The sequence below is a fragment of the Orycteropus afer genome, unplaced genomic scaffold (genome assembly GCF_000298275.1).
Source record: "Orycteropus afer afer isolate SDZICR_OR568_19922 unplaced genomic scaffold, OryAfe1.0 scaffold00375, whole genome shotgun sequence".
NCBI lineage: Eukaryota > Metazoa > Chordata > Mammalia > Tubulidentata > Orycteropodidae > Orycteropus > Orycteropus afer.
Genome location: NW_006921962.1, coordinates 2,337,658 through 2,348,879, shown reverse-complemented (window position 1 = coordinate 2,348,879; position 11,222 = coordinate 2,337,658). Strand labels below are relative to the sequence as shown.

Below are 11,222 nucleotides of genomic sequence, written 5' to 3'. Positions count from 1 at the left end.
AAGTAAAAAGGCATAGTCCCAATGTTACCAAACCACACAGCAGGCTATTAATTTAAGTCCATTGACAGTCCCAAAGTCAGCAGTGCATAGCAAGTTGCTGAACGATGACATGGCTGTGTGCAGGGTTCAAGTGTGCCATAAGCTAGAGACCATTCCCAAAGCTGCTGCTTATGCACAGGACGCAGACCACATACCCAAAAGCAGCTACTCAACTGCTCACAGTAGATTCTACCATGGAGTTGATTGCCAGTCTCATCATGGGGAATACTACATCCAGCTGCCCAGCCACTCAACCAGGCCTAGCCAAGGTGACACACAAACTTCACCACACTGAGAAAGATCAAAGATTACAGCCTTCAGTGTGGATTACACATCAACATCAGGAAAACCTAAATTCTCACAACTGGACCAATAAGCAACATCACAATATATGGAAAAAAGATTGAAGTTGTGAGGATTTCATTTTACTTGGATCCACAATCAATGCCCATGAGAGCAGCAGTCAAGAAATGAAATGACATACTGCAGTCGGCAAATCTGCTGCGGAAAAAACCTCTTTGAAGTGTTAAAGAGCAGAGATGTCACTCTGAAGATTAATGTGTACCTGACCCCAGTCATGGTGTTTTCAATAGCCTCACATACATGTGACAGCTAGACAATGAAAAACGAAGACCGTAGAACTGATGCATTTGAATTGTAGTGTTGGCAGAGAATGTTGAATGGACTGCCAGAAAAGTAAACAAATGTATCTTGGATGAAGTACAGCCAGAATTCTCCTTAGAAGCAAGAATGGCCAGACTCCATCTCTGGTACTTTGGAGTGACCAGTCCCTGGAGAAGAATATCATGCTTGGTGAAGTAAAGGGTCAGCCAAAAAAGGAAAAGATTCTCAGCCAGATGATTGATGCAGTGGCTGCAATGATGGGCTCAAGCACAGCAGGGACTGTGAGGTTGACGCAGGACCAGACAGTGTCTTGTTCTGTTGTGCATAGGGACGTTAGGAGTCAAAGCATGCTCAGCAGCACCTAACAACAGTAACCATCGGTCTGTGTGTCTGCTAGGAAACTCATCAGATGTTATATATATATATATATATATTTGTCACTGTTACATATATATAATAGCTGTATCTTTCTAATAGGGAGAATATACTGCAATTGACCGTAACTTTCAGAGCGACTGTGGATGTGTACAATATCTATGTGGTAACTATGTATTTTGTTCCTTTTGAATGAATACCGTTGATACCTGTTGTTCATTACTAATAAATTGGAAATTATTTTCTTTGAGATATATAGCATTATCTTAAACCAGTTTTTTAATTAAAAAATATATGATTATTTTTCAAATTGCCCCTCTGTATTATCTCTAGATGTTCTTGGAAATTTTATAACAAAACAGAAAAATGGCTATGTGTTTTAGAGACTACAGATTTTTTTAGTTGCTACTACATTTTATTCTTCTATATCTTTACAGGACAACATGAAAAAGTATGAAAGTTTTTGCCACTGTTTTATTATCGCAAAGCAAAAACAATGTTGATATTTTCTGTAAAACACAAATCTTCCAAGTAAATATAAATATAAATAAACTAATAGAAAATAAGACTTATGTTCAGCAGCTTGAAATTTTTGTGTTTTTAGATGAGAGAGGGTTTAAGTTTAGTGCTAGAGAGGCAAAAACAGCATCTAAGTCGAGTTTTTATTCCTATTCTAGTATACATTGATATACGATTTTAAAAGCTACAATAACACATTAAATCAGCTACCTCCATTATGAAATACGATTTACAAGACTTATTTTACAGCAGTGTAAAATTGAAATTTTTCTTTAAAAATAGTAATTAAAATCCATGAAATAATTTACAACCTCATCACAAGGAGGCCTATTACTATTCGATTTTGCCTTTGTCTACATCTGCCTCCAAAAATTGTCATGTTATGTTTTTGGAAAAAGGAGTACCAAGTAGCTTGCTCATCCCTAAAATCTCATATTCCAGAACCCACTATCAAACCTAGATTTTTGAGGAAGTCCGAACACTGAACAGCAGTTGATTTTACAGATCAAGGAGTAAATGTGCTATAATTATTAAGTAAACTTTTGGGTTGTTAACAATAATATAAAGGTAAAGATCTTTGTTGTTTTGAAAATTTGCATATCACAGTCAAAAGGCAGACTTAATATTCCTTTGGTTAATGAATAAAAACCTATAGAATATTCTTGTTGCCTATTTTTTTTTTCTTTAGAAAAGGATGATATTTGTGTATTTCAAGAAGTATCAGTATTGAATCCTGGACAATCAATGATAAAGTATTTGGAAGGGGACTTTTGCTATGCAATAGAATGCCTGGATGAAAAAGATAACTACACAGGCTATCACACTCTGAATTTTACAATGGTGAATTGTTCAAAAGAATGTGACATTGTAAGTATACTTTATCAGTGCTACTGGTGAGAGTTCATGAATCTTAATATGGAAGCTCTACAATTTGAAATAGTACATACTCTATGAGTTAAAAATATGTAATTGAATATTATTCAACAACCTATTAATGTGTAATATATATGCATATGATTCAGATTTTATTTTTCCCATTTATGACCTTGAGCTTCAGGAGTCTATTGTTTACAGCTTGCTTGCCTGAGATTGTTAGACCTGCTTGGTTAGCCTTGGCTGTTAGATGTAAAGACTGACATCTACTTCACTTCTAGTATACCTATATAATTGGACTCATAGCGATCCCCCCTTGCATTTCCAAGGTGGTATCTCTACGGAAGTAGACTGTCCAATCTTCCTTCCCAGGAGGGGCTCATGGCTTTGAACTGCCAGTCTTCTGGTTAGCAGTCAAATGTCTTGGGCACTATGCCACCAGAGCTCCCATACCTATACAAAGTCAACTCTTATTTGAAATTCTTCAAAATTTACCTTAGAAATGGCTACAGGTGATCTGAGAGACAATTATTTGGGGAGCACCTTCAGAGCTAACTCATCTAAAAATATTGGTGATGCACACATGGCTAGCTCAATGTATTATCATTATATGCAGCACCAGGTATACATCCCATCGCCAAGTGATTATGATTGTTGTGGTTCCTGCAAAAATGTATCCTGCAAATTTTCTGTGGAAAATGGAGCCTCAGTTATATATGAGGTATGAATTTCTTATTTCCTAAAATGTTTTCCTTGGAGGATAATTCTCTGTGCTGTTTTCTGAAGAAGATTTGTTTTAGTCAAGTAAGTTTGGGAAATGTCACACACACATGCCTCTTCACACACAATACACACACACATATATGTAACATATATATAATAAACAAGGCATAATTACACTTGTTACATGTTAAAGTAACTGATAATTTATGTAGTAAAAAAAAAAATGTTTAACTTTTTTTTCAAGTTTACTTTATTGTAGATCTTCACTTGTTTGTGTTTTTCCACCAGATGTGAGGAACAGGCTGTAGGACATGCTGATTTCTAATTATTATGAAGGATGATTAATATGGTCCTTTATAACTATTTTATATACTCATTTGTAATGAAGCATTTTAATAGAAATCTGAAACTTAAGTTGTTAGCAATTTTGTATTTGAGATATTGAAAATTTCATTGGGTAAAAAAGAGAAAAAATTTACATATTTTATCATTTTTAAGAGATGATCCTAAGGGTCAAGGATGCCAAAGATCCAAGGTATTCCGTTGCTATACCAGATCTCGCCACTGAAAATAAGAGAATTATTCTAACTTCTCCCACTATTCATAGTTATCCTATACAGATTTGAAGACTGACCCACTCCTCTAGGACAGCAAAATGGAACTTTGTGATTCTAGTGTAGTTTAATGTTGTCATCAGATTTAGGAGGGTTACAAATTCTGTTTATGATTTAAATGATCTGAAGTTAGTTTCAGCTTCTTAAATGTATTATGGCCGTTCTTGAGTGCTCCCCTGCACCTCTATTGATAGTTGAATTATCTGGAGGACTTATTTCTGATATTGACATTTTATAACCTTTTATCAAGACGTCATGAGAGTAGTCAAATATCCGAAAGAACTGATTGTCTCATAGTTGCTGACTTAAATACTGTTGATATTGCTGATAATGTTTATCCTAACAATATTTCTATCTTATATATTTTTCAAAAGATGTCTTGATAAAAGGTTATAAAATGTCAAGAAGACATAGGTGTCAGTGAGAGAAAAAGAATCAGAAACTGTAGTAATTTGGGTACTTTAGTAAAAGGATGGCATAAACTCTAATATCAAAATCAAACCCAAACATACTGCCATTGTGTTGATTCAGACACATACTGACCCTATAGGACAGAGTAGAACTGCCCATAGGGTTTCCAAGGCTATAAATCTTTATGGAAGCAGATGGCCTTATCTTTCCCTCACAGAGCAGCTGGTGGGTTCAAACCCTCGACCTTTTGGTTGGCAGTGGAATGCCTTTACCACTGTGTCAACAAAGCTCCTTAAAAATAACTGTAAGCTATACAAAATTAGAACCATAAATCAATTAGTACTGTCACACAAGCAAATTTTTAAATTTTTGGTAATAAAGGAGTGGAAGGAAGAATAAACATATCCTAAGAAGGGAGGTGTACAAGTTATATGATTTGTTGTTTTATAATTAGTAAGAAAATATTAAAGCAAAGCCTTTGACACTTGGCCACATTAGAGAATTAATTTTATAGTGCAAACAGACACCTATTTGTTTTTCTGCTATAAAATTAATTCTCTAATGTGGCCAAGTATCAAAGTCTTGCTCTAATATTTTGTTGCTAATTATAAAACAACAGCACCAACACACACATACACATATAAAATAATTTTAAGTGAATTTGGAGACATTTTCAGATGGCATAATTTATGTTACAAAAAATTCTGTGTCTTTATTTTATTTTTGATTCAGTGGTATAGGAAATATTTTACTTAAGAAATCTAGTACATTTTAATAAGAAAAAACAGTTAACTTTATCCTTTTATTTTTAGGAGGGGAGTACCTGGAACTATAATTGCACCACATATGAATGTGTTAAGACTGATGAAGGGGCAGTGATTCTAAACTATAGTATGGTCTGTCCTCCTTTTAATGAAACTGAATGCAAAATGGTTGGTACTTGTTATAAATAAAAAAATGTAATATTAAACACAATTGAGAAAATACATATTAGTGTTTATCAAGGTCATAGTTATTTCGATAAAAGTCCTTTTCACACATACATAAAAGCACTATATAATTTTATGTTTGCCATTTTGAGATATGTATGATATCCCAAATAGATTTGACTCTGTCTGAATGGACACTTTGCTATCTCTGGGTTTTTATGTGTAGATCAAGGAATTATTGAAAAATCATTTGGTCAGCAGATCTGATCTCTTTTTCAATATGAGTTACTAAGCCAATTGATCAGGAGCTCTGGTAGCTAGTATCTAAGGCACTTGACTGCTAACCGGAAGGCTGGCAGTTCAAACCCACCAGCCACTCGGAAGGAAGATGAGGCAATCTACTTCCGTAGTGATACTGCCTTGGAATCCAAGGAGGGGTCGCTATGAGTCAGGTCCGACTCCACGGCACATAACAACAACAAGCCAATTAATCAGAGATTGGGCAATTATCCTACTTAAAGTAACAAACAGATTCTTAATGTCATTCACCTTTTAGCACATGCTTTCCTATGAGAAATTTGTCTTGTTCTGAGTACGGGCCATTGTAAAACCTAGTACAAGTCACAGTATTTCTGATCCATTCATTTTGCTCTCTACCAATTCTGGACTCTCTCAGAGGAGAGTCTATTGGGAGATAGATTTTTTAAAATTGTATAATTTTTGTTCGTAAGGATTCTTTGTAGTTTAATTACTTAAGCAGTAATACCTAAAGAAATGGAATTTATTTCTAATAAGGTTTATTCTTAAAGTTAAAAATAGGTTATTTTGTGTAATCATGTAATAGGAAATGTGTTATTTGGTTTCTTGTACAGAAGAATATTTTTACACGTAGAAAAATAGCATAGTCTCATTAATTTTTTTCCCCACAATATATACCTTTTTAACAATGATGGCTTTTTAACAATGATAGATAAATAGATATGCAAACCAAAAAAAAAAAAAAAAGAGTCTAGCATACATGACCAGAGAACAGACCAGTCTCACTGCTGGAGAGTTGGTTCCATCTCAGTAGTGACCCCTCCTTTGGTTCCTAGGCAATATCTCTATGGAAGTAGAGTGCTCAGTCTTCCTTCCCATGAGTGACTGGTGGGTTTGAACTGCCAGCCTTCTGGTTACCAGTCAGAAGCCTAACATGTGCTAAACTCATAGAATTTTAGCTCTGGAAGGAAGCTTAACCATCATCTTACTGTACAGATATATTTTTTAGAGTAAGCCATTATTCTTTGAATTTCAATAAGCAATTTACTATAACCAATCAGCAACTTACTGTAAAAATCCTAAAGATGCACTAAATACTTTTTATTAATTTATTTAGCCTTAGAGAAGAGCCATTCAAAAGTAGGAAAGTGCTTTCAATTGTATTAAACAGAAAGATATGTATTTCAGTATTCAATTATATTCAGAAATGTAGTCTAGTCCAATAATTTACATCATTTTGGATAGCTGAAAAAGTAGAATAGCTTCAGTTTATATTCTTATTCTTTTGTATTGGTAAGAAATATGTTATGGCATTTAAAAAATGTTCTTTTAATTAGCTTAATCTTTCTGCATTCTTGTTGATAATACATGATTATACAAAATAATCCATATTTAACTTTAAGAAAAAAATCTTACTAGAAATAAATTCCAATCATTTTTCTATAAATACTTTGCAATTTATTTAATAAAAATATTGGGAAGGATTTTTTTATTATTATTTCTAGTCTAATGGGAAACGGAAGAACACTTTTTTGACTATATTTCTTTCCTCTCTTCCTAGAATGAAGGGATTGTAAAGATTTATAATGAAGGCTGTTGCAAGATCTGTAAGTTAGAAGATATTACATTAATTAGCTTCATATATTAATTTTATTCCAATTTTGGTTTTTCTCTTAAACTTCAGTTTCCAAGATACAAAGAGGAAAACAAATTTTATAATGCATAATGTTTAAAAAGTTTTATGTCGTAGAGTTACTAACTGTAATTTAGTCTTTATCTTCTGGAGAATGAGTAAAGTATTCTTCATTTAAGTAATTTTTATTTTGACTAGTGGCAATTTATTTTATTGTTGCAGTTCCCAAAAGATAGGATAATAGTAAAGTTATAAGTGTCATATAGTCAAATTTATTTGGACCACACCAAACTACATAAAATAGGTTATAATGAGAATAGAATTGTGATACTAATAGGAACACAGAGAGTGCAATATTTTCCAAATCTATTCGAACACACTGAAAGTCGATGGTTCTGTACAATGCATTTGGGAAATGCCATTTTGGTAAATTGGGTTTAAAAACTGTATAAGAAAGTTTCAATAATTATTTTGATAAAGTATGTGCCTACAATATATTTTCTATTAGTTTGAATTTTAATGATTTTTTCATAGTGGTTTTGAATGACTTTTAGGACAGAAATAGAGTAGAGGAGTAATCATGCAACCATTTTTTTTTCTTTTTCAAGGTGTCTATGAATTAATGTAAAGATAAAAATGAGAATTTCAGGAAAATTGCTATAGATATTAATTTAACAATTGTTTGGAGAAGCTCTCTGAAAAAGGGCCACAACCCAGTGTAGGTTAATAATGCCATGTTGTCGGTTTGGATTCTTAGACACAAGTTCTGGAATGAGATTTCTGAGCCTCTTTCATGAAGGGCTAACTCTCACAAATATGTACAAGAGATCTTACCTTTTAGAACTGTGTATAATCATGTTGCACAAATATTAAAATATATTAAAGTATTAATATACTATAATTATGTATTACTGCACAAATAACAGCTTATAAATCAAGAAATCTACTAAGTTTCCTGTAAATTGTAATTTTCTTCACAATAATCCTATGAAATAGGTTGTGCAGCTATTCTGGTTTTCAGCTCACAGAGGTTAAGTTTTATCTTTTGTGAGTGGTGATGCTGGTGATTGATGATTTGTTTATTTACACATATCATGGTCATTCCGAGAATTATTTTAAACACCCATACATCACACACAGGTTTATGTCAGCATTATTGTATATGTGGAATGTTTTCAAATGACTATTATGATAATTATTCTAAGATGATAAGAAAAGAGTATTAATCTAGAACATATAAAGGAAATCTTTTTAGAATGTGAAAATAAATGTTACACATAAAATATGTAAGAGTGAAATATGAAATCTCAAGACAGGATTATATTTATATAAATATATAATTTTCATTATACTTTTCAATTATAGATATATTCAGATATTTGAGTAACTTAAGAAATAATTTGACATGTGCCTTTTTATGAAGAAATGCATCATATGTTTTACCAGGCAAACGAGAAGAAAGAATATGCCAGAGAGTGATTATAAAAGCAATCATAAAGAAGCAGGACTGTACAAGTCAAAGCTCTGTAAGTGGACAAATATCATTTTTCACATAAAGAGTATGTGTTTCCAGAAGTATATGTGTCACACCACTAACAAGTATTTGTATGTTAACAAAATGCCAAGACTTACTTAAATGTGAGATTATTTTTATACTCTAACATTAAAATAATTGTTCTTAGCATAAATAATAAATAGTTCTGCATGCTATGTCCAATCCAGATGGATGGAAGGTAAGTAACTTTATTTAACTACATACTGTCTTCACTAGTAGTATGCAGTTCTACTCATCAAATATAATCCTACTTCTAAGCTTTGACCCCTTTAATACAACCTGTCTGACTCTGTAGTTTACTTGAGTTGTGACATAATGCAGTTTATAATAGAATAGTTAGATTGTGATTAACATAGTTCATGTTGTTGTTAGTTACCGTTGAGTCAATTACATCTCATGGCGACCCCATGTGTGCAGAACAGAACTACTGTATAGGGTTTTCAAGACTGTGACCTTTTGGACCTTTTGACAGGACTATTATCTTCCAAGGTGTCTCAAGGTGATTTCAAACAGCCAAACTTTTGGCTGGTAGTCAAGCACATAGTTGTTTGCACCACCCAGGTACTCCTAATATATTCCATACTCCTACCTAGTATAGGAGCTCTGGTAGCATAGTGCCTAAGGCACTTGACTGCTATCCAGAAGGCTGGCGGTTCAAACCCACCAGCCACTCCTTGGAAGGAAGGTTGGGCAATCCTACTTCCGTAGTGATACTGCCTCGGAAACCCAAGGAGGGGTCGCTATGAGTCAGGGCCGACTTGACGGCAAATAACAACAACAACAACACTTAGTTATGAGTTTAATTTCATGCTCTGTGTTATGGCAGCACTACTCTGTCGGGTGTGGCCATTGAACATCCCTTTCATTTATCTGAGTTATATTTCAGCTTAGTGTTTTCTGACATCTGCTAATATGCAGAAGCTTGAGGGTTGTATTGATGAGGAAGAGGACCATGATTTCATCTCATTTCCTAGTGAAAAGAAAGAATAATTAGTGTTTTTAAGACATTTTTGTCATTACTGTCTCTCCTTACAGGTAAATGTTGCATCTTGTGATGGAAAGTGCCCATCAGCTACTATATATAACATCAATATTGAGAGCCACCTAAGATTCTGCAAGTGTTGTCGTGAAAATGGAGTACGAAACTTAACTGTGCCACTCTATTGCTCAGGAAATGGCACCGAAATCATGTATACTCTCCAAGAACCCATAGACTGCACATGCCAGTGGAATTGAAGTCTTGGATTCCAAGAACTGTACACAACATCATAAAGTCATATGGAGTTAAATTTGATCACTAATATTTAAACACTGGGCAGATTTTTACTTTTTAACAATAAAGTATTTTTCAGATATTGGGTAATTTAAGAATTGGTACAAAATATATACTATTTCAATGGCAAAATTAGATAACTTGATTTACTCAGCTTCATATAATTAAATGATTTTAAAACATTTGGCAGAAATGCTGTTATATATAAAATTGCCACATACAACAGACATGGAATATGCGTTACTCAGTAGGGGTTATTTTGCATAACTCCTTCCATTTCACTCAGCAGTTTGTTCGTTTGTTTGTTTTCAAAGTCTGCCACAGCTATCCAAATTAAGACACCTTTGAATCTGTACCAGTAGCTCTAGTGGCATAGTGGTTAAAGCATTTGCTTGCTAATCAGTGGTTTGAACCCACCAGCCACCTGTGGGGAAAAGATGAGGCAATCTGCTTCTTAAAGATATAGAGCCTTGGAAACTCTATGGGACAGGCAGTTCTACTCCATACTATATGATCACTATGAGTTGTAATTGACTCAATGGCAGTAGGTTTGATCTTTGGTTTTGACTCTATACTGTTTAGTCTGGTAAGTACAATTAGTTAAAATTGGCATCTAGATAGCCATAAAGAGTGAGGTGCTTAGAGGTGGATTATAGGACAATAAGATTTTGATTATTTAAAGCCTGAATGGATATTAATGATGTTATTGTACATTCTTCTCATTTTTCAGGCTGAACAGATAACCAGCGAAGCTGTGTGACTTGTACAAATTCATTCAGTATAACCATATAGTGAGCTGATGCTGGCTAGAGTTTAGGACTTTTATTTCCAGTTTTCTTGTGTTTTTCTTCTAAACAAGAAGTCTCTCGCAGAAACTTCCCTTCTTAAAGAATTTGCATAGGATAGGACTACAAAATTAAAATTCAGTGCCTTTAATAAAACAAACAAAAAAGGCTACACACACATATACATTTAATAGCTTTCACCCAAATAAGGAAAATGTAGTTTCACTTGCTCAATAGAGGAGAGAGATCTTGAGCCTTTATTTTTTTATACCATTAAAGCTATTATCAAATATGTCATTACTATTTAACATCATCTAGTTAGCTTATTTGCTGTTTTATTGACTGATTCTTGAGATGTATTTGCAGACCATGAAAGTTGAATGCTATTTTGCTGTTTATACTGCAGCTTTGTCAATGAAGAATGAAATAAAATTGAATGTATTAATGACTCTATAATGGAATGCTGTACCTTTTATATGCAGTAGATTATCAACTTTTGCAAGTAGTGTATTGTGTTAGATTGGGTTCTCTAGAGAAACACAAAAACCAGCAAAGTGTATATATATATTTAGAGAGAGAGAGAGAGAAATTTATCTTAGGAAAATGGCTCA

General features: G+C 33.5%; 1 protein-coding gene across 1 annotated transcript in view; it reads left to right on the top strand.

Moving 5' to 3' along the window:
* OTOGL (otogelin like) overlaps window positions 1–9,789 on the top strand; it is a 251,434-nt gene extending 241,645 nt beyond the window's left edge. Inside the window, exons 51-57 of the mRNA XM_007953174.2 lie at window positions 1,141–1,204; window positions 2,246–2,424; window positions 3,047–3,151; window positions 4,991–5,110; window positions 6,927–6,972; window positions 8,445–8,524; window positions 9,589–9,789. Of these exons, the coding sequence (XP_007951365.2) occupies window positions 1,141–1,204; window positions 2,246–2,424; window positions 3,047–3,151; window positions 4,991–5,110; window positions 6,927–6,972; window positions 8,445–8,524; window positions 9,589–9,789 (795 nt within the window). The remainder of the gene's footprint in view (window positions 1–1,140; window positions 1,205–2,245; window positions 2,425–3,046; window positions 3,152–4,990; window positions 5,111–6,926; window positions 6,973–8,444; window positions 8,525–9,588) is intronic.
* Window positions 9,790–11,222: the final 1,433 nt, after the last annotated feature.